The 25,262-nt window shown below is 37.2% G+C and overlaps 1 protein-coding gene across 2 annotated transcripts in view; it reads left to right on the forward strand.

Moving 5' to 3' along the window:
* PTPRK (protein tyrosine phosphatase receptor type K) overlaps positions 1–25,262 on the forward strand; it is a 376,839-nt gene that overhangs the window by 293,850 nt on the left and 57,727 nt on the right. For both annotated transcript variants that reach the window (XM_070932720.1, XM_070932721.1), the window contains exons 12-13: positions 8,554–8,827; positions 12,131–12,167. In XM_070932720.1, the coding sequence (XP_070788821.1) occupies positions 8,554–8,827; positions 12,131–12,167 (311 nt within the window). The remainder of the gene's footprint in view (positions 1–8,553; positions 8,828–12,130; positions 12,168–25,262) is intronic.

Genomic DNA, 25,262 nt, shown 5'->3' on the forward strand with positions numbered 1-25,262 from the left:
AACTCAGCCAGTAAAGAATAAATATTTATTCAAAAATGAGATATATGTGGAGGTGCACAGATACAGACACACAGGGACAAATGATTTACCGTTCTGTTAAGAAGTATCTTCCGATTTATAAATAAATGTATCAGGAAATTGCTAACGAAATATTACGGATATTCTATTGATTTTATTGATCCAGGTTCAAAGTTACCATCTTCTTTTATATTGTCTGATATTGTCTAAATTAACATAAAAACATGAGAATAGTTCTGCTGAATCAGGACAAGAAGCAGCACTTCGTTTCTCACAATGTCCAAACAAATGACTCTGGGGATACTCCCAAATGGGAATTGAACACATATTCATTGTTTCTCTCTAACTAGAATCTGAAGACAACCTAGATGGCTGATAGGGCAAGCTATTATATATACAGCCAGTGAACCTGATATTCTCTCACCCTGATAATATTACCTAACCTGGTAATGAAACATTGACAAAAAAAACAACCAAGCTCAGAGAGCAGCCTGAACCCAGCAGTTCAATTCTGAGCTAGATACATTCTCTTCTATTGGAATAGCATTGTGGTCAGTTCTTTCTTTTGGCTTCACAACACATTTGTGTTGGAGATCAAATGACAGCCACCATTTAGAATTAAATCCAAGGTTTCAGCTTCTCTAGTCAGTTGAAAGACTCATTATCCTAATTTAAGTTACTTAGGTTATTTAAATGTAGTTTATTTGAATACACAATACAGGTAGTCCTCCACTTACAACAGTTCTTGTAGTGACTGTTCGAAGTTACAGCAGCACTGAAAAAAGCAATTTACGACCGTTTTTCACACTTACCTAACTTTTGCAGCATCAAAATTCAGATGTTTGGCAACTGACTCATATTTATGACGGTTGCAGTATCCCGATATCATATGGATTACCTTTTTCAAGCTTCTGATGAACAAAATGAATGGGGAAGTCTGATTCACATAACCATCTTGTTACTAAATTAACAAATGCAGTGATTCACTTAACAACCATGGCAGGAAAGGTCGTAAAACGGGGCAAAACTCACTTATCAAATGTCTTACTTAGCAACAGAAATTTTGGGCTCAATTGTCGTCATAACTCGAAGACTACCTGTAATTAGTTTATTTAATAAATTTGAAGTCTTTTTATAGCCTGAGTGTGAATATACTGAGATTATATGAATGCCATTGCAATCCACCATCACTGCACCAGCTTCTCTACTGTTAGACTAAAACATCTTTCAATAATTTAAAATCACCTTCAGAGTTCTGACCAGAGGGGCCCTACACCATTTCTGACAGATGGCAGCCCAGTCTCTTCTTGAAGGCTTCCAGTGATGAAGCTCCCACAACTTCTGAAGGCAAACTGTTCCATTGGTTGAGTGTTCTCACTGTCAGAAAATATCTCCTTATTTCCAGGTTGAATCTCTCGTTGATCAGTTTCCCTCCATTATTCCTTGTCTGGCCTTCAGGTGCCTTGGAAAACAGATTGAAAGTTGCTCTGGCACCTTCCTGAGGTTGCTGTTATCAGCAGCCTGGTACCATTTTAAATAGAACCCATCTCTCTTTCACAGATTCACTCTTGTTCCCAGAAGATTCTCGAAGTCTAAATCTTAAATAAAATCTTATCAAGCCTATCCCCCCTCTGACATTTGGCTTTATATATGCACTCTACACTTTTTAGACTAGACTTAGAATAACTTTATTGTCACTTTAAATGTACACTAATCGGTATACATTAAAATGAAATTTCTTTGCATACAGCTCTCAAAGGGTCACCATCTCCAATATACGCTACATAAACATGGCTAAATAAATAAATAGATAGATAGATAGATAAATAGATATTATGTATATACTCACATACCCACATATATTATTATATGACACAGAGAAACAACACAGTTTAGTTCAGATATATATGTATACATGGCAAGAATTCTAATTATTCTAAACAGGATGGGAATTGACATTGACAAGTTTACTGATCGCTTGGTACTTTGGAGAGCAAAAGCCCTGTTGGTTGGGTTGCGTTGGCTGCTCAGAAAAATCAGAGCAGCTGTGTCTGTAAAGTCTTAAGATTAGTTGCCTGTGTTCCTAATGGAGTAGTCCAGCTATTTAGGTGAATCTTTGAAACTTAGATTCTAGATTCTCAAAATGCAGACAATTTTACATCTTTTCATTGAAAGGCATCTGAACATATTCATAGAATAATCTTTTCCATTTTGTTTATCACCCTTTGCCCAGGCTGCTTTTCGGTTCTGCATCACACTCACCTTGCTTTTTGCTACTTGAGTCGATTTTACCCAAACAAAATAAACAATATATGAATTTAATCTTGAAGTGGTGTAGATTTGCTTCTGGCTCATTAACCCTGAAAGGTCATAGTTATAACTATAATCACATCCAATCTCGATTAAGAGCATTTTAATTGATTACTTGACATTCTTTTGAGACATAGCATGGCCTGAGTCTGTGAGGTAATTTGCTATTAATAGTCAGATACTGTAGATAGGAATGTAACTGAGAAAATGGATACTCTACTATAGTTTTATTATTTCCATATGGCAGATATCGTATCATCCAAATTATTACCTAATTTATATAGGGATTCCATGGATTTATATTTAACAGTTGTTATCTATTCAGTTTTCATTCAGTTGCACCCTACCATTCACCTTTTCATTGGTGGATTTTTTACAAATGTATCAAAACTAAGTTATCTAATGTCCAGTGAGTTGCGGGTACAATTATTTCCTGAATTGCATTGCAGTTATGTAAATAGAAGAACGTCCTTTGATTTTCTAGCTCAGAGATAGACTCTGCTAACTGTGTGTGAACAGAACAGAACAGAACAGAACAGAACAGAACAGAACAGAATTCTTTATTGGCCAAGTGCGATTGGACACACAAGGAATTTGTCTTGGTGCATACGCTCTCGGTGTACATAAAAGAAAAGATACATTTGTCAAGAATCATAAGGTACAACACTTAATATAGTCATAAGGAACAAATAAGTAATCAAATCATATTAGGAAACAGTCAATATAAATCTTAAGGATACCAGCAACAAGATTACAGTCATACAGTCATAAGTGGGAGGAAATGGGTGATAGGAACGATGATATGATTAATAGTAATGCAGATTTGATAACTAGTTTGACAGTGTTGAGGGAATTATTTGTTTAGCAGAGTGATGGCGTTCGGGAAAAAACTGTTCTTGTGTCTAGTTGTTCTGGTGTGCAGTGCTATATAGTGTCATTTTGAGGGTATTTGTGCATTTGTGTTGTTCTTTTTTTAATTCTTCTTCAGTAGCCCTGCAACCAAATATTTATTTATTTAGGCAGTTTAGATGGCTGCCCATAACTGTGGTGGCTCTGAGAGGCTAATGGCTGTTCAGAACAAAAGCAACAACAAAATAAAATGCATAAACAGCAGCCAAGGTAAAAACCAATTAAAATAGCCATCTCATGATCCCAGGTTACCTTGAACAAGGCCTTGTGAAGGACTGTATCCCCATCAATCAGAAACGCAATGTTTTGGAGACGGCCCTGTGAGAACATAGGACTAATAACACAACAAGATTTGGAAACCAGCTTGTAATTTTGATTAAAAACAAGGTCTGGATAGTTGAACTATAGTTAATGAAGGGAAGAAAAAATATATAGTTTGCCTGACTTTCTGATTATAATGGCCAGAGATGGATTTATAGGATGAAAGATGAGGAGTTTCCACCATGTTTTCCCAGAAATTCTTTGAGCTTTATTCATTTTGGCCTTGGCACAGTGGCTTTGTAGTATTTTTGTTGCCACAACCTATCTCAGTAGGGAATACACCTCCCCTTAACATCAGAGGGTAGAACATAAACAAATCCACAGCCTTTTCTGATAAATGAAGGAATACATGAATTATGAAAATAAATTAAAAATCTATTATGTTCCCTCCCATAACTGTAGTGTAACCTTGAGTGTACTGGAGAAAACCACCCCCTCTCCTGTAAGAGCCAACACAATGAACAAGCTTTATTTGTAAATTGAGTTTTATTAAAAAAGAAAAGAAAAAAAAATGTACAACTTTCCTCTCCACTTTAAACAGCCTCTTGTGAGAACAATGACTATTGGAGAAATTGCTCCTATAGCACTGTTGAAATTACAAGCAGTGTATTAAAATAATCTCCCAGAAAATAGTTCAGAGGAGAAATAAGACTGTGATGGTTTCTTGCGTTGCTCCAGTTTGGACGCACTCAAGAGCTAAAGAGATTCCAAATCCATAAAGAGGGAATACAAATTGCTGTGCCTGTCCATAGAACCTAAGTTATAGCCAATAAGCAAGAATGTTAAAATCTCAAGGATGTTAAAGCATGTTAAAGTAATGACACTCATTGAAATAAAATGAGTTTTATTTTTTTATTCATTGAAGTCCTGAGAGAGAGTTCTATCTGAGCTTTGGTATCCAAACAATTCCTAAAATCACAAGTCCCTTCCTGATTCAGTGTTACCTTGACTCACATTTTGCTTGTCTCTTGAACATCTAAGCTTTCATTTTACCCTTCATGGGAGTTGGGAAAGCCCCATTCTCATTCTCCCTTCAAGGTCTGGGTTGTAAACCACCTGCTTTTTCTTTGCCTGGTTGAGAGGCTTCCCTTTTGTCCAATTTGAACAAATCCCAATTTGTCTCTCTTGCCTGCCTACATGTTCCTATCTATTGCATGTATGTTTAGATGAAGCTGTTGGTGTTGAGGTCAGTTCTGTGCCTCAGAATAGCAATAGGAATAGGAATAGCACTTAGACTTGTATACTGCTTCACAGTGCTTTACAGCCCTACTCTAAATGGTTTACAGAGCCAGCATATTGCCCCCAACAATCTGAGTCCTCATTTTACTGATCTAGGAAAGATGGAAGGCTGAGTCAACCTTCAGATGGTGAGAATCGAACTGTCTAAACTGCTGGCAGCCAGTAATTAGCAGTAGCCACCTGCAGTACTGCATTCTAACCACTGCACCACCATGGCTCTTGAAATAGTTGAAGTGACCAAATATAATAAATGTGGGGCAGAAGAGTTTCCCATTCCACCAGAGAAGGCCTTTTCTTCTACCCATTAATAGTCTTATATTTGCAGCTAGCGCATGATTTGGGAGAATAGGATATAAAACGGGTGTAAAACTCGCGTTGACATGTTGGTGTCACATGACATATTGTGACTTTTTCCCCTTCGCTAAACCATGTGGGGCCTGGCTAGCACATGACGCATCTGGCCCATGGGCTGTGAGTGTGACAACCCAGATATAGAACATCTGGTCATGTATCTGAACCGGTTCAGATTAACAGTCCTTCTGATGGTGTGTGTGTGTGTGTGTGTGTGTGTGTGTGTGTGTGTGTGTGTATATATATATATATATATATATATATATATATATATATGTAGGTCTTTGGTTATTCGGGTCTTGTCCCACGTAAAATTGAAGGTTTCTTGGCGACGTTTCGACGAAGTCTTATTCGTCATCTTCAGGCTGGTGTTCTCGGCTTCGTGCTTCCAGGAGCAAATTCTCGGCACGAAGCCGAGAACACCAGCCTGAAGATGACGAATGAGACTTCGTCGAAACGTCGCCAAGAAACCTTCAATTTTACGTGGGACAAGACCCGAATAACCAAAGACCTACATACAAACACCCGCGAAAACCTGAGAAAACAAATATATATATATATATATATATATATATATATATACACACACCAGTAGATAGATAGATAGATAGATAGATAGATAGATAGATAGATATAGATATAGATATAGATATAGATATAGATATAGATATAGATATAGATATAGATATAGATATAGATATAGATATAGATCTCCTGGGTTAAATATCCTACCTTTTGAATTGACCACTTTTTATTGTATCATATTTCATTTTGTCAGATGACTGGGAGAAAGATCCTGAAATAATTTACAGTATTATTCTGATTTTAAAATGAGAGTTTTAAGTAAAGCTTTGTGAATGATGGCACTGTCCGTCAAAAGATCAGAATGCTGCATTTCAGCTGGTTGTACCATTTCAGTTGCTTTGCCTCTTTCTTCTGCATGAAAAAGGATTATAATTGTGACCTCTGCTGAAATGGGCATTTTCTTAGAAATGATCAAGTGCTGTCTTTGAGAGGAAGTTGTTGACAAGTTTACCAATAGCATGCATGCATGCATGCATGCATAAATAAATAAATAAATAAATAAATAAATAAATAAATAAATACGTACATACATACATACATACATACATACATACATACATACATACATATTGGTGTATTTTTTTTATTGCAGTATTAAATAGGCTGAATGCCATCTGCTCCAACAATTTTTCAGTGGCAACTATAGGGAAAGGAGCTGACTATTTGGAGAGAGTGGACAGATTTCTCTCCATCTGTGCTTCTATTACAAGATGTCGTTTATATTTTAGATCTGCATAGTTGTGAGTCAAGATGACATATCAAGGTCAAAAGGTAGAGATGCCTGTCAACATGCTTTGTCTTGGAATAACATGACAAGTGCAATTTGGTGCTTCAGGCATGGCTTAGAGCTGCCCTGTTGAGCCTTGAAACTGAGCTTTCTGTATTATCATTTCAAACGCTAACTTTAAATGCTGCAAATTATCAAGCAGAATGCTTAATCTATTACAAATTACTCTGTGTAATGTGAAATCTAGTCTTGGACTGCTCAAATGCCAAAGCCTTTAAAGTTGAAAGGATTTCCTTGAAGGCCAATCCTGTGCTCACCAGATATGTTGAGCTTTTAACTCTGGGTATTTTCAAGGTATTTCCATTCTCCAGTCCTTCCGTAGCAATTTGAACTGACCTGCAGCCGTCTTCGGTTTTGCTGATCTTGAAATGCTGAGAATAGGCAGGAATCACTGCAAGCCAGGTGGTACCTACTTTCCTACTAGCAACAGAAGAATGTAAAAAAAAAAAAAAAATCATGCAGTCCATGAACCATCTTTATAGCTTGTGCCAGTCCTGAAGAAACAAAAATAACCCTAACTCTTGCTCCCACTCCACACAAACAGGAAATAAAATAAGTTGCTAGTGTATCCACTTCACTCCTCTGTTTTTATTTCATTTTATTTCATTCATTGATATGATAATGTGTTTATTTAGGCAGAAATCTGGGTGGTTAACGTGAAGAAACATTTTCTGGGTTTAAAATTGCTATTCCTCTTGCATTAAAAAGTCTCTTGTAAAATTGACAAGTCAGGTGCTAGGCACAAAGTACTGAGGCTTTTGGCTGAGGAGATTGTGATGGATGGAGAGAGCTGAGAAATGTAGAGAGGCAAGAATTCCCACCACAGGGACAACAGACTGCTGTAACTTTGCAGAATTATAAAGAAAATATTGGTTTTACTCCAATTCTATTCTGTTATTATGTCTTCTCCTTCCAGGAATCTAATGTCAAGGGTGCTATTCAGCAGGTTCTGAGAAGTTCTGGAGAACCGGTAGCGGAAATTTTCAGTAGTTTGGAGAACCGGCAAATACCACCTCTGGCTGGCCCCAGAGTGGGGTGGGAAGGGAGATTTTGCAGTATTCTTTCCCCAGAAGTAGGGAGGGAATGGAGATTTTGCAGTAACCTTCCCCACCAAGCCACACCACACCCACTAAGCCACATCCATAGAACCGGTAGTAAAAAAAAAAATTGAATTCCACCACTGTCTAAGGGCCATAAATCTCCACTGTGTTTCTTTTGACTTATGGTTGATTATGGGATAAAAATAGAGACTCTGATCTTTTCCATGTTGGGGGTCCCCAACCCCCAAGTCATTGCCCACTACCGGGCCTTGAGTCGTTTGGAACCAGGCTGTGGAAGTGGTAGGTGAGCGTGCGTGCACACATCCCCACTTGCACAAGCAGCAGACAAATGCTGTGTGTGGACACCATTTGCGTGAGTAGCAGGCGTGCATGCCATTTGTGCAGATGGAGCTACGTATGCGTGTGCACTTCCCCACTACCCATGTGGAATCATCCCCTCCCCCCCCCAGCCAGGCCGCAAAGTCAGAAAGGTTGGAGAAGTCTGTTTTATATCATTGACCAAGTCAGTTAATAACTCTACTTTTAAATGTGTTTTCTAGATATTATTGTTGAGAGTCATTTACACAACTTGACCTAGAGAACTTTTTTTTTTTTTGCTTGTTCTTCTAAGCTGTAGGTTGGTCTTCATAGAGGTTTGTTAGCAACCATAATAGCAGAGTAATTATGAAAGGTTCTTGGGAGCACAATGATTGTATGGACTTTATTCACACACACACACCTTTTGCTTCAGTATTTACTATCCACTGACCATGCAATTGCACAAATACAGATCAGTTCTGAACTGATGCAAAGTCCACATGTTGATATGCTTCAACCAGCATGGCCAAATCATAGGGTGTTCTGTTTATCAGAGGGTTCATTTCCAATCTTGCCATCTCTTTACTATAGTTTTTTTAAAACAGACATGCTGCACAATAGCTATAGTCACGTACTTACTCATTCTAGCATTCTTCCTCTCTTGATCTTGAACAGCGCCTATCAGATTGTTGTTGAAGAGCTGCATCCTCATCGGACCAAACGAGAAACCGGTGCAATGGATTGCTATCAGATTCCTGTCACATACCAAAATGCCCTGAGCAATGGCTCGCCCTATTATTTTGCTGCAGAATTGCCTCCCGGCAATCTTCCAGAAGCAGCAGCTTTCACAGTTGGTGACAATAGAACTTATCAAGGCTTCTGGAATCCACCTTTGGTGCCTCGGAAAGGGTATAATATCTATTTTCAAGCCATGAGCAGTGTTGAAAAGGTAAGTGCATACAGGTTTTTCCTTGTTTGTTTGTTTGTTTGTTTGTTTGTTTGATAGGTTGATTGTTCATTGATTCATCCAAACATTCATTCATTCAATTTTAATCAATCCCAACTACAGTCTGACTCTAAATCATTTGTTTTTCCTGTACTGTAAGACCAAGACCGTGATCAAGAGAGAGGTCTCAACAACAGCATGGGAATTTTGACTCTTTTTCTTGTTTCTTACCTGTCATGTGTGGTAATAAGTTGACATCAAAAGTTATTGTTGAATAACAAGAATATTTGTTATGGGTTAAAAACAATGCACCACTTTCCTTGGAAATGTAATTCATGAATACTAATAAAAATATAAGAAAAGCTTCAGTATGACCACAGTTCTATAAAATATTTAAAGAAAAAAGAAAAAAATGTCCAGATATCAACATTTGGTTTCATATTTTGGTATAGTCTAAGGTATTCTAGTGTCTGAAAGAATATCTTGTGTGTGTGTGTGTGTGTGTGTGTGTGTGTGTGTGTGTGTCCAAAGGAGGAGGGGAACAATTTAAATTTACAATCTCCTTTACCTTAGTAGTCTCTTAAACCTGTCAGCAGAAGCATGATGTCTCATTCTGTATAATTCTAATTTCAATTAGTTCATTTCAACCAAATGTTGAAATCTGGACTTTTTTTCTTTTTTCTTTAAATATTTTATAGATCTTTGGTCATACTGAAGCTTTTCTTATATTGTTATTAGTACTCATGAATTACATTTCCAAGGAAAGTGGTGATTTTTTTGTTCTCAAGTCTTAATCCTTAATCTTTTTTTTTCTAAAATAAAACAAAAAAAAGTTTCTGTAATCTACAAATTCCACTTACAACATTTTTAATGGAAAATATTCTGTCCCAAAATATTTAGAGTAGTGGTTTCAGTAAAATCAGTTTAGCCATATTATGATTTTTCATTTTCAAAACAAATGCACCAAAGACAAATTCCTTGTGTGTCCAATCACACTTGGCCAATAAAGAATTCTATTCTATTCTATTCTATTCTATTCTATTCTATTCTATTCTATTCTATTCTACTCTACTCTACTCTACTCTACTCTACTCTACTCTACTCTATTCTATTCTATTCTATTCTATTCTATTCTAAATAATCCTCTTCATCTCTCTTTCACAGTTCAAAATATTAAATTGGTTTTGGAAAAAGAAAACCTAGGTTGCTTGGCAGGCTAGTACAAAATTACCAAGTTCTCATAGCTTTCATCCCATACTTCAAATAAAAAAGAGTATTTTTTTAAAAGCCATTTATTTGAAATATGATCGAGGTCTACTCCTCGTTTGTACAAAAACTCAATGTACAACTTGGAAATTACTTGACTGCTGTGCAGGTGTTGAAGGTATGACCAGACGTTCCTACTGCAATTTCTTCACTGTTTGAAATTTTGGTGCCACTGAGTAGTGCTTCTATTTCAGTATGTATATCAATAGAGAACAAAGCAACAGGAAGTTCAGTACTGCTGCCACTTGTAGGTGTGAAAAGCAACATGACTTGATAACCCCCATGCTGATGCCATTGAATCATTTTCTCTTATAAACCGAAATATGAGACAAGAAAAGGGAGAAACAGCATTTGGGATAGTAACCGAAATATTTAGGGCTGTGATTTGGTTGCCTTCTTATGATCTCCCAGAAGCAGATGGTTGGGGAACGATGAGGGGAGCAAGGGAAGATTTGCTGTTAAATTGGTAGTTTTCGGAATAATTAATCTGCTTTAGAAAGACTGATTTTCCTACCCTGCCATTTGCATTTTGGCTGCAATTAATAATATAGATGTTTCAGCTTCACTGATTTTACCATCAAACCCCTAGAATGAATTCTTGCCTAATGTTGTAATTATAAAAATTAGCTGAATATTGTGGCAAGATGGGAAAATGGCATCGTTTTTAAAACCATCCTACAATGGCTTGTTGAGCTGGAGGATTTTCCTGAAGCTAGTATGTGCTTAAATTAATGACCATAAAATTTGTGATGTATTCTCACATAGAAAGAGCGCGACAAGATCAAATTAACTGGTAAGTTCAATTGAGAGGAAGATCAGTAGCTGAAAAACAGAAGACTTAACATAAAATTTTGGAAACCATATTGGTGTCAATATAGAAACATATATGTGTGTGGAAAGATGCCTAATAATATATAGACTGGGTTCATATTCATGCTAACCAATGGAATGTGTAACCTTGGTTCTTCGAATAAAGTACTGTACATTTGGTTGGGTTCCCATAGCATGCTAAGCCAAAATACGGAAATCATGGTTTGGTTTAATAGAATTGTGAAACTAGTTTCCACGTACGGTACGATTTACTCCCAGTCTTCAATTGAGGTGGCAGGAATTAAGTTTAGAATCCTCTGAATACAAAACATTTTCTTTATCTCTGAACTTGGGCTTTAGAAAAAAACCTATTTTACAAATTCCTTTCTAGATGGTATGTGGACCTTCATTTTTGTAATTTTAAACTTGGATTAGAGATTTGTAAATAGGGATGGAAGTATGAATGTAAGGAACTTTCTTCCACATTTGATGTGAATGTAAAAGTGGAGAGAGCATATAGTTTTATATATTGCACCGAATTAGTTGTGTCACAAGTATCTACCTTCCTATATATTTGGCCTGCATTTTGCTAGGTCAACAGGATGATACTCAAATCATATCTTTGTATTTCAACAGCTAAGGAGAGTCAGCTTGGTGTAGTAGATAACACATCAGCTAGATATCAGTCATCCTCTCTCAGTCTAAGAAGGAGAAAATGGAAGCCCATTTGTGAAAATCTTGCCAAGAAAACTGGAGGAACTTTTCCCGGCGGTCACCAGGATTCAACCCTGACTCAAAGGGACAAAAACAAAAAAACAAAAACCAACTAAGGCTTTGGTTAACTTAAAAAGTTGACCTCCTATCCATTTTCCATTCTTTAGCAGTTAAGAAGAGTGTGAGATTTTCTTGCTGCTGAGATTATATATTCAGTTAGAATCAATATAGAGAGAGATTAGCTAGATGCGCTTTTGCTTACCTAAAATCCATTCCCTGAATATGCAAGCAAACTTGGATGATCCAATAATACTTGGAAAAAATATAAATACAAATTAGTGCAATCTCATTTTGCCTTTGCATTTAGGTTTAACATCTATTACTCACAACTTCTTCATCCTATAATTTGTACACAATAGCATGCATTAAACTACTGTTTTAGAATTTGCCAAGATGATATACTGGTGATACTAATAAATTTAAATTAAATGTATTTATTTATTTATTTTTAAACAGGAGACCAAAACTCAGTGTGTTCGAATTGCTACTAAAGGTAAGAAATTTTACCCCCTATGAATAAAAGGGCATAGATAGTTTGATTTTTATTTTGCTGAGAGTTTACATTCTAAGTCCTGTAAAATGCTTGGGCTCTGCTTGATGTTGTACCATGCAGACAGTGATGAGTTACTTTAATGCTGGCTCAGTAGAAAGTTTTGCTTGAAAATACAACAGCAGCATTATTCAAAAGACATGAGACTGCTCCTGTGCCAATCACAACTGGCAATAGTTATTCCAAAGAACAAGTTGCTCAGAGCCTGGATTATTAAATTTTACTAGGGAGAAGCTTAATTCTAGGAAGTATTTTGCTTTTGAACGAGAAACTTATCATAAAGGGTAGATTAGAAGAGGAAGTTTCTGGTTCTGTTTTGATGTCAACGGAGGGAGCTTTATCTCTTTTATGAAAAGAGTTCACAGAAGGTTGTATGCATGTAGATCAGGGGTGAAATGCTCCCGGTTCGGACCAGATCACCCAATCTGGTAGCGATGGAGGCAGGTGGTTTGGAGAACCGGTAGCAAAAATCCCTGACCCCTTCCCCCCCCCATACCCAGCTGAGCAGCACAATCATCTGAGGCTTTTTTTCTTTTAAATGCCCCTGACGATCCAAGCTGAGTTGCCTGATCGGCAGAGGCTTTTTTTCTTTTAAATGCCTCTGACGATCCAAGCTGAGTTGCCTGATCAGCAGAGGCTTTTTTTCTTTTAAATGCCTCTGACGATCCAAGCTGAGTTGCCTGATTGTCAGAGGCATTTAAAAGAAAAAAAACCTCTGCTGATCAGGCAACTCAGTTGGGATCATCAGAGCCTTTTGAAAGCATTTTTTACAACCTCTTTGCTGAAGCGGTTGTAGAAAAAATGGTTTTAAAAGTTAAAAAAAAATTGGCCATCCCCACCCAGTCACATTACCCCCCCACACCAAGCCACACCCACAGAACTGGTAGTAACAAATTTTAGATTGCACCACTGATGTAGATATATTTCTTCAACTTCTTTTATTTTATTTTTAAAGAAAAGCTTATTTCACTCACTCAGGGATAGTTAAGTTCAAGTTCTAGTGACAAGCCAGAGAACTGGAAAAGATAAAAACAATGTGTAGAGTAAAAAAAAAAAAGTACCAATTTGTAAAGTGACAGAACACTAATCATGATACAACTCTAGAATGAATTCTTGCCTAATGTTGTAATTATACATTGTAATTTTCGTTTGTCTCTGTGTTAGTTCTGTTCTTAAAAACCTAAGGGTGGTGTTGGGAATGATAATGTATCGCTTCTTAAATCTAGAAAATGAAAGGCTAAATATCGTGGAGATTTATAATAAATGCCTCTAGATTTTTTTTTTCTTCCCATAAAGATGAAAAATACATCACTGGCTACTAGATTACAGTGTAATTTCTAAACCTTGCATTTTACTCTGATAGTATCTTGTCATGGTTTTACCATGTGTGCTACAGAAGAGAGCTGTATGTTTGAATGTGTGCATGCATGTGTGAAGCACTTCTTTTCAGTGTTACATTTTTTCAGGCCTGCTGGGCTAAACCTGCTCCCAGGTTTTTTTTCGTGTATGCGTTTATGCCTGGTTGTTGTAACTATATCTACTGCTTTACACAATAAGATAATTAAACATCATCCATGTTTTGTTCCAAGGCAAGTGTCTTATACATCTCTTATTTTGGATTACATTAAACATACTAGGATTTTGTGGTACGCTTTAGGTCAGGGGTGGGCAACTGTGGCCCTTTTACAACCTGTGGACTTCAACTCCCAGAATTCCTGAGACAGCCAAGCTGGCTCAGGAATTCTGGGAGTTGAAGTCCACAGGTCATAAAGGGGCCATATTTGCCCACCCCTGCTTTAGGTTAATCTGAACGTAGCAGTCCGATGACATGCTTATTGAAGTACAGATAGGTTTTATAGCTGCACTACTCAGGGAAGCCAGTTGGAGCAGTGCTTCTACATTATTTTCTTACCATGGGATAATTTAGAATGCAAATGTAGCCCTAATGCCATTAAATCAAATTAAATTCAAATAGACTAATGAATGATTTGATTATGTGATGTGCCATAATTGTGTGGGTGGTAAGGAACCACACAGATAGACACTCTCTAGGATCATCTGTTGCCAACTTGGCCTTTGCAATTTTTCTAATGCTGTACTCATAAGTACTGCTATAATTGAGTCCACCCAATTCATTTCCTTTCGCTTTTTCCACATTGCACATTAGGTCTTCATATCATGTGTCTAAAATATGACAATTTGAGCTTGATCATTTGTGCCTGGAGTGAGAAATCTGGATTGATTTCTGCAATATCTATTTGTTTGGTTTCTTGGCAATCCATCGTATTCGCAACTTTCTCCACCATCAGCATTTAAAAGCATCAATAGTTTTTCCATCCTGCTTCTCAATACTCAACTTTCAGCACCGTATTCTGAAACTATTGACAGCATAATTATGTTTATATTAAACATTATAATTATAATTGTTGTAGGTATAGGTTCTTTTCCAAGGTTTTTGTGGCTACTGTGGCATATAACTGGATTGCTGATTCCTTTGTTGTTTGTGGTTCATCCTATAAAGCAGATGCTATCTACAACTATCTTCACTGTTGATTCTAAGGATGGCTGCTATATATGTTGACATTAGTTATGTCTTTATATTTAATTTCCTTTTTTTCTGTATTCTCATTACCATAACTTGTATACCATTACCATTTTCAGGTATCACAGTAGTATCTACAGCCCTAGTGATGACACCATTATCAATTGGAGGTTACCTTTCTCCAATTTAAAAACCATAGTCATCTACTTCCCAGCCAAATTATTCCCCCAACAATTTTATTTATTTTACTTTATTTATTTGATTTCTATAGCCACCCATCTCAGCAAATGATTCCGGGTGGCATACATCATCATAAAAGCATAAAATGAAATAACCCAGAGCGCAAGATCTTTGGCAAAACAGCAAGTCTCCTTGTCCCCACCAGCTGACATTTCTTGGCTCTAGTCTATATATCCAGCATATTGCTTGAACAAATAAGGAAAGAATATACAGTCTTGTCTCACTCCTCTGCTGATATTGAGTCAGTCTGTTTTGCCACATTTCACTTGGATTGTGGCTTCCTCTGTGTTTGTGGGCTTTGCATAAGGACAATAAGATTCTATAATATACCGTATTTTTCGGAGTATAGGACACACTTTTTTCTCTCGTAAAAGAGGCTGGAACAGCTGCTGCCTTTTCTTACCCCTTCTGCGTTTTGCCTGCTTTAGTCACTGGAGCTCCCTCCAAGGATCAGGTGTGGTTTTGAAGCTGTTTTTCCCAACACAAGCGAAGCAATCTTCCGTGCTTTGCCTGCTTTTTTAATTGCTGCTCCCTCCAACAATCAGCTGTGCTTTAGAAGCACAGCCCCAATCAGCCCCAACCTCAAAACCAGTGAGCAAACTAATGTGCTGGGACTAGCCAGATGAATACCTGGTAGGCAGAATCCCCCCCCATTTTCCTCCCCAAAAACTAAGGTGCATCTTATACTCCGGTGCGTCTTATACTCCGAAAAATACAGGTACCTGTTTTTTTCTTAAGGACATCCCACAACTTGACATAGTTAATACAATTGAGGGCCTTTCTATAATCAATGAAGTATTTACAGGTTTCTTTTAGTGTTTTCAATTTTCTGTTATTCAGTGTGCATCAGCAATAAGGTCTCTGGTTCCTTGGCCTTTTCAGATGACCCTGATAAACATATGCAGAAGCTGTTGCCCAGGAAACAGGAGCTGATTTTTTTTTTTTGTTAAGTTTAGAAGAGTCAGATAATATTTGGAAGTGGCTCAAATGGACCCCTCCCTAATTTACTTTTTTAATTATAAGAAAGAGGAGGAGGACTTGTAAGATTCTGTTATTATAGACAATAAAAAAGAGAAGACATTGTGCACATTGGTATAAGATGCTATAATTCAGAAGTACAGGTTGTTGTTGGACAGATTGATGTAAATAACAATTATCCCACAGATCCACCAAACCTTTCCTTAATAATCAAAGCTCTGATTCCTGAATTAGTTGATGCTGCAGTATGTTGCAATTCACTAAGGCATGCATTTTTTTTTCTAATAGTGGTGATGTAGGAACAAGTAGCTACTGTTGGTTCTTTGCTACTTTTGATTACTCAAGGTCCCTTTGTGTAAATATCTGAGAGTAAATTTTAAATTGCTTAATACCTTTAGAGGCTTCAAGCATTGCCCAGAGTGGAAAATACAAAATCAAATTATTGTGATAAGCACATCACATAATCCCAAGCAATAAAATGCAAGGACCTAAAATCCCTTTGCAAACTACTTGGCAACTATCCCTAACTCTGCAAGCATCTTTTTCCCTTCTCTAATTTAACAAGACTTTCCATCAGCCAAACTTTATCACCTATAGAACAAACTTTAGGTCTGCTGGGTATTTGAGCAGAATTAAATTCCCTCCAACACAGACAAACACACACACAGGCATGTGAACATATACACATATACACACTCACACATGCTTCATTTTTAAATTGTTTCTTTTCTACTTGTCTTAGTGAGAGAGAATTAACTATGCCTGCACCAGGATTAGCAATTTTTTTCGCTTGTAGGTGGAGGAAAACAAAAGATTATAATGGATCTTCCATATCAAAAATATCTTTTAAAATCCAGGGGTGGTTTTTTTTTTTTTTTTTTTAGGTTTCTAATGCTAAAGAGCTGTAGAGATTTCTGCATGAGCAATTATTTTTGCGTCTCTGAAGACTTGATAAGTATTTTAAGATAAACTTCCCAATGCTTTATTAGTTCATTTTAAGTATGACTCAAACATTTCAGCTTCGCTTTGACTGAATGAAACAACTGGCATTGATTTTATTAACATCTAAAATAAGAAGTTAAGATTTTTCCATTTTAGTAGTTACTTAAAATCACAATTAACATTGTATGTAATATGTAAAGAAAGCCACCAAAAGTATCACAAAGTCTAGATATCTGTTAGATGAAAGAAAGCTTCTTTTAATTTTCCCAGATAAAGGTAAACAGAACAAAGTACCCACCACCCACAAATTTGCAAAAGGAAGAGTAAACTGCTATGACTTACAATTCCAAATCTGCCCATGGCCTTCAAAAAAATGAAGCCTCCAAAATTTCTCCAGGACTGTTATTTTCAGAAAGGTACACTAAGACAAATAGCAGTGAGGAAAAAAATGAATTCCTTAATGTCTTACTGACAAGCTGAAAGAAGTCACATTTGTGAAGCAAGCTAGTATCCATCTGAAAGTCCTTAATTAAGTCTGGTGCAAAAAAAGTAGTTCTTTTCACAAAAATGCTAACGATGTGAGAGCAAGTGGACTGAAAACAGACATTATAATGCCTCATGTGCAACTGTTGTGGAAAAAAAGCAAATGTTAAGTATCACCAGACAATTGGGTTATCATTTCAAAGATATTTTCTCACCTAAATAGAGAAAAGGAATGATCATGGCCTGACAAAATAAATCAAGGGAGCGGGAGTGACTTCCAACTTCCTGCTGGCTTCCCTATTGAATTTCCTTGTGGGAAGCTTGAAGTTAAAATCAGAAATCTCCCCTTCCCTTCCCAACAGAATAAGAGTTGGAAGGGACCTTGAAGGTCTTTTAGTCCAATCCCTTGCTCAGGCAGGAAACCCTATACCTTTCCTTACAATTTGTTGTCCAATCTCTTTTTAAAAACTTCTAATGTTGGAGCATTCACAACTTCTGAAGGCAAGTCATTCCACTGGTTAATTGTTCTCACTGTTAGGAAATTTCTCCTTAGTCCTAGGTTGCTTCTCTCCTTGATTAGTTTCCATTCATTGCTTCTTATCCTGCCTTCAAGTGTTTTAGCTGTGACAACCTCTGAGATATTGGAACACTGCCCTTCCCTTCCCAGTAGGCAAGTAAGCGGGGGAGGGAGCAAGGCATTGTGGAACTGGCTGAAAATTGTAATGGGACTTTGAAAATGAAGATCAGGTGATGGATCAGGGAAGACCTGCAGGGGTTGTCATGGGTCAGAAAGTGCATCAGGGTGCACAAGAAGTGCCATTCCCATCTGGTAAGGTACATGGAGGTGTAATGCAGATCAGATCAGAGTGTAGAAGTGGGTATTGGAGAAGACATGGAGGGGAGGCATGGGTTGGGGAAGGTGCAGGGTGTCAGCACAGGTCAAGAGAGCATAGACTGGTAAAGATACACATAATTCATTCCTCCCTATTCCTCCTATCCTTCTGTTTGTAGCAGGCACATAAATGGTTGGGGAGAAGTAGGGGCTGACTGGAAAACTCACAGAATGTTGAAAATGAAGATTATTGGACTACAGCAGCAGCCAATAGCACTGAAGCAGCCATAACTTCCCCAAATTTCATTCCCTCAGGAGTCATAGGTCCCAGATATTAGACATAATCTGCAAGCTAGCCCATCTGAGGTACCTTAGTTCACAAAGTTAATAGTTGCCTTTTATGTACCATTTTGCCCAATTAAAGGTCATGGTAACATTAGTTTTAGTAAGGTAGGTAGGTAGGTAGGTAGGCAGGCAGGCAGGCAGGCAGGCAGGCAGGCAGGCAGACAGACAGACAGACAGACAGACAGACAGATAGATAGAGGGATTAAATTAAAACTGCCAATATACACCTCACATGAACATATCTGAGATACTGTGTATGTTTTTTGGCAATGAACCTCAAAAAGAAAAAAGAAAGTAAAAGTATCAGGACTTAAACAGTACCTACAGGAGGAGAGGTTAGCTCGCAATCATATGGTATTTCATATCCACCAATTAACTAGATACCTAGATAAATCTCAATAAAAATATAATGACAGCAATTGGAAAAGGGTATTGCAGAATTCTGATGAAGAATTCTATTAGAAATGTGTTCATGATGTACACAATTCCCAACTTCTCTTCAGTGTAGTTAAACATCTTTGAAGACTAGTGTCTATTTTCCCATAGGATATAAAATATTAATGCATACTTTTATGTGTGTTGTGACATGCCTTCTAGTATATTTCCCAACAGTAATACATTCTTTGTGGATTTGTTTTTATTCAAACAGAATCTCCTTGAAACCAGATTTGTTTTTCAGCTTCATTGTGGGAATTGTTTGTCAAAAATAAATAAGTAACAAAATCTGTTTCCAGTATGTTATCTATTATATTTAACCAGTTAAATACCAGAGCAATCCTGAATTTCATTCATAGTTCCTTTACAATTACACAACAGAACTAGAGTGACTGACATGTTAGCTGAATGTAGCTATGTCTGGTTCTATAGAAGAGTCAACCTTTTACTGACTTCATTAATATGACTTTTTCACCATGATTTCATGATTCACACTTACGGATCTGTGGAGAGCCCTATTTGGAAACTTCAATAGTTTCTAGGTTTCTTTGATAAAAGTCCACTTCCAACGTGCATCATATAACTAGGCATGGCTCCCACAAAACTGCTTGAGCTTGTTTTTACCTGCCATAGTGTCAGCTCATTCATCCTTGAGCTGATTGTCCACAATATTGTTCTCATCTGACTAAAAGGTTTGGGATTTAGGACACTGTTTTGTGGTGTTTTTACTCCTAAGTGCACAGTTTCGTTTGAGGGTTGCAGCGAGGAAGAGAACAGACTTCCAAATGCTCTGTTGTGAAATGCCCGAAGCTTAGAGCTTTTCCCATCCTATTTAACATCTACTTGAAGCTGCTAGGAGAGGTCATCTGCCAGTTCAAGGTGAGGTATCATCAATATGTTTATGATCCCCAGTTGTGCATCAAGTCCCAAGCCTCAGTGGGACATGCAGTAGAAACCCATTCACATGCCTGGAGACTCCCAGTATTTAGATGGGGAAAAACAGTTTCAGACCCAATCTGGGTTAGATCTGACAGAAGGATTGTATCATCAAGGATTTCACTCTTGATGGGATTGCGGTTTTTCAGAAACAGTACATTGACAACCTGTGTGTCTTTTTCGACTCATGACTCCTGCTCAAGGAATAGGTGGAAGCCATGGCCAAGAGCGTTTATCCTCAGCTTTAGCTGCATCCTTACCTGGAACAGTATGCTTTGAAGGTACTCACTCATGCTCTTGTCATCTTCTGATTAGATTACTGTAATTTGGTCAGAAACTTTAGGTGGACTAAAATGACTGGTCTTGATACTATTGTGTAGCACTACTTCTGCAGGAGTATTATACTGTTGCACATGTCCTGAGATGAAGAGGAAATGGAATCAGTGGCATCTAGAAACAATAGTCTTGACATCAGTGATTCCAACAGTGGTAGAGCCAATAATCTCCTCTCTGGTTAAGAAAAATGCTTCCAACCACTCACAGTCTCCCAGATTCAGGATCAGCTACCCTATTTTAAGCAGAGGCAAGAAATAAAAGATTCAACAACAGAAATCAGCCAACAGAAGAGCAAGTGTTGAAGAGCATATTGCTGCAGCTTTGTCCAAGGACTCAGACTCACCATCACTGCTGGCCTCACTCCTTGGGAGCAGCTATTAAGAATAATTTTTCAAGCCACAGCTCTGTCATGCTTACCTTGCTGTGCTTGGACTTAGAGCTCTGGATTCTACCTCACTGTGTTCTGTGTCTCTTTCCTTGGATTCATTGCTTTTTTATTAGGTTCCTAGTCTCAACCCATGTCAACCTTGTTGACTACATTTACAATTACCCTCTTAAGATAATGGTATAAAGGACTCTCATCTTCTAAAAGTTCTGACTGAGTTTTGCTTATCATTGAACTGTGACAGCATTCAACTTGCTCTACTGTTGGCTGGCAGCCAGCAGTGTCACACAGAAAAAGGAGCTGCTCTGGCTGCAGTCCAAGTCAAGATATTGGTTTTTCTCTTTAAAGCCCTGTATGACTTCGGGCCTGGGTAGCTAAGAGATCACCTTTCCCTATTGAATGATAAAGAATTTGTAAAACAAACGCAGGTAGAGGCCTTACAATACTTCAATTTGAATTCAGAAACATCAAATGCCCAAATGTTTGAATGGGAAGCATATATCCAAGATTGAATTATTGCTTATGCATTGCATAAAAATAAAATTAAAAGTAACAGGGGAAACAATTTACAAGATGAACTGAAATGTTTACTGTATGGACATAAATGCCCATCTACATCTATTCAAAACTGTAAGTGGCCCTGTGTGTATATACATGTATTTGATATATTTTATTTTGTATCTGATAAATCATTCAGTGCTCAAGTTGAAGTCCAAGCATCTCCTTTGGATTCTTTCATTTCTCTTTTTGGATTCAATCATTTTCTTTTGGGTAGTCTTCATTCTTACAATGAACAAATTGGTTGGGTGGCGTTCTCTTTGAATTTAAAATTCAATAATCTTGTCAAGTGATAGAGCCCCCAGAAATCCAATTAGTACAAAATACTACTCCTTCACCAGTCTTGTTCTAAGGGACATCAAGTGACTCCTGGGTCAAGCCAACTTCAATGCCATTGACATTTTGCCACATTAAGAATCTTAGTAGAGTAAAGGGAAAAAATATTATTCATTATTCCAAGTACTATTGCCTAACTTTCTTTCTTTCTTTCTTTCTTTCTTTCTTTCTTTCTTTCTTTCTTTCTTTCTTTCTTTCTTTCTTTCTTTCTTTCTTTCTTTCTTTCTTTCTTTCTTTCTTTCTTTCTTTCTTCCTTCCTTCCTTCCTTCCTTCCTTCCTTCCTTCCTTCCTTCCTTCCTTTATTTATTGGTTCGATTTATATGCCGCCCTTCTCCGGAAACTCAGGGCGGCTTACAATGCGTCAAGCAATAGCCTTCATACTTTTGTATATACCTGCTTAGTAGGGCTTTCGGCCCCCCCAAGCGGTGTTATTTTTTATACAAAGTCAGCTTATTGCCCCCACAATCCGGGTCCTCATTTTACCTACCTCGAAAGGATGGAAGGCTGAGTCAACCTTGAGCCTGGTGAGATTTGAACTTGCAGTAATTGCAGGCAGCTGGTGCTACTTTAACAGCACTTAGTCAGCTGCGCCACCAAGGCTCTTTAGTGGAGACATCACAATCAAATTTTCACTGTCAACAGCTTACTGCATTCATGGAGAATAGAAAATTAGAAATTCATGTCACAATCTTTGGACCTCTCATTCTCCACATCAAGCATGAATCCTGAAATACCATGGATTGATTGATTTGTTTGTTTTTTATTTACTTCATTTATGTGGCCACTCACTCAGCATGCAACTTGGGCAGCTAATAACCACTAAAAAGCACCAACAAAATTATAGAACAGCAGTTAAACACATCACTCCCAAGGCAGTTCATACATCCATAATGAATAAACACTTAAAACATCTAAAACCAATCCTCCTGGTAAGTCTACTGCACCAGACTGACACTGGAGGCGAAGGCTAACACTTAGGACATTCTTATCACTGGAACAAACTATTAAAGTCATAAGACTAAGAACACACTGCTCGTTCAGAAGTTTTCTATAACAGAAAATAGAGACTGCAGCTACCCAACTTTATCCCTTTTAGTATGTTCATCTGTTAACCAAAAAGCATTAGCCTTTCAAATGGAAGATATCATTTTGTATCCAAGGAGGTTTTACTGTATGTCTAACATAGCATAGATATCTGTAAAGGCTCCAAGCAGTACCTCTGATATTCATTCCCCCCCCCCCATTTAAAAGCCACCTGGCTTATGTTCAGAGTCAGTGGTTACATAACAGTCATTGCATTCTACTGTCATTTCACAGAATTACCATATTGAGTAATGTGTCTTGTTGCTTTTAAGAATTGTTTCTACTATTCTTGGCCTTCCAAAGACCTTCTAAAGGCCATGTTTCTTTCTTTCTTTTTTAACCAGTAGTTTTACAAAGGAAACTAGCAACCACCAAGTTTTGCTCTGAGCCGCCCAATCAGTCCTTTCTCTGTGTAAGAATACTCACCCATGTGTGTGAATCACAAAGAATTACAATGAAGAACTGGAAGTTTTTAAGAAGAAGTTGGATAATCATTTGTCTGAAGTGGTGTAGGGTTTCTTGCCTAAGCAGGAGATTGGATTAGAAGACCTCCAAGTTCCCTTCCAATTCTATTCTATTCTAACTGGTTTCAGAATTTGCCAATCAAGTTCTCACCTCCTACCTTGCTTGACATCACCATTCCTTTGAATCCACTTTGTCTTCCTTAGGAATTGAAGTTATTTGACAGGTGCATGGTATAATAGGGCAGGAGGAGCACCAAAACATCTGTAGGTTCTGACAGGTTCCAAAGGGGAGGTCTCCTCTTATATATTTACAGATGACCAATTGAAGAATTGCAGTTATAGATTCTTCCTCCAGTTCAGATGACGGAAAAGGCATGCATTCATACAAATTCTCACAAATATTTTGTAAAAAAATTTTGGTGTAATAGCCAAAAATAACCACTTGACTCTATACAGTTGAAAAGCAGCACAATATATTAAGAATTCTTTTAAATTTGTGTGACCTGTGAATAATAAATCGATCATGTATACTATACAGATAAAAAATGTACATGGTACAATTGTACTTCTGAAAGCCTTGGAGTTATTTAATGACACAGAGGTTTAGAATAGTTAAATTTATAGTTCTTTTTTTTTTCATTCCTGTGTAATAGTATTACACCATAAATGGGTTTTCGGTTTAATTAATGCCTAGATAATAGAAGGATTACACAGAGCTACATGCATATTTCATCCCTTTGTGCCTGATTTTTTATTATGATGATTATACAAAAATCTTTAATGCTCATAATGCTACCCATATGTCAGCTGCAAATCCCGAGAAATCTGCAAAACTGGGAATCAAGGAGATAGTAATATACTCAGGAAGCTAAATGAAGTCCTAAACCATGTTAGCAATTGAAGATACTTCAACCACAGTTCTAATACTTCTTACTTCTTAACATACAAAATGCTGGTTTTCCACAATTTACCTTATTATATCTGGATCTCTTAAATCATTTAACTGACTGCTTCCTCTCTTTCTCCCTCCCTTAGACATCTCTTAGATTGAAAGTGTAGCACTGTGGCATCTGTGCTATTGCCCCAAGTGCTATTCGTATGTGTTACAATCAGTACAGCTTTTCCTTAGATTTATGTTTCTGGCATATGGACAGCTAGAAGTCATTTAAAGAGACCATTGCATGTCCTCATTTCTTCAATATAATATCCCCATCCACAAGACATCAATTTAGATGTCTTCCCCTTTTAGAACCATCCATTTGATATTTAATCAGTGCCATGAAAATGGCATTGAACAGAATAACAACTATGTTTATACATTTTAAAAAATTGAATGTTGCAGCAGACTTTGCAAATATTCAGAAGGCAGTTTGCTTTACTGAACCTGCTATCCTGATCTTCTGAATATGCATAGCTATTGTTTTTTACTTTCTAGATTTTTGCCAACATTCAGACACTACAGTAATGTAAAATGTAAGAGATTTGAGAATTGTGTGGGTTCATAATATACTTGTTTTTTCACACTTCCACAAATGCATTGTTTCTATGCCAAAAATTTGCAGGAGTTATAAAATCAAAATGGGTATGCCTATGATTTGCATTACTTGGCAAAACTTTATTTGGTTCTATTCCTCTCCATGCAAATACATTAACTTCTCTGCATTTAATGTCAGCATTCTCTGCATAATTTAAGTGGTTATATGGGTAGGTAGTTTATTGTAGACTATGTGATATGCCTTTTTGTATGATTTTATATGGTTTCAACTGCATTGTTTCGCTGCCTTTATATTATTTTTAACTGTGAGCTATTCAGAGTTATGTATTTAGATGGGCAACTGTATAGCATTTCTCTTTCTCTCTGAAAAATAAGTTACTTAGTTCTGTACAGCCCATGTTGTTTTCAAGATTTGGAAAAGAATGTTTCATCTTGATTACCCAAAATAATGATACATGTAGTATTCAGTACCAAAGCAAAAACATTTGGTATTTTGCTTTTTTAGACTGCTGTCTGAAGGAATCTTATTTATGTGTTAGATGGTGTTGGGGGCAGTAACTAAATTTCCATTATGAAAGTGTTTTGCAGAGCCTGAAGTAATAGTTCCATTTGTTTTCTTCATATTATTCCATTTTCCTATTTTTCCTC

Source organism: Pituophis catenifer, unplaced genomic scaffold, assembly GCF_029215685.1.
Source record: "Pituophis catenifer annectens isolate HBS135680 unplaced genomic scaffold, rPitCat1.0.hap2 SCAF_1, whole genome shotgun sequence".
NCBI classification, from domain to species: domain Eukaryota; kingdom Metazoa; phylum Chordata; class Lepidosauria; order Squamata; family Colubridae; genus Pituophis; species Pituophis catenifer.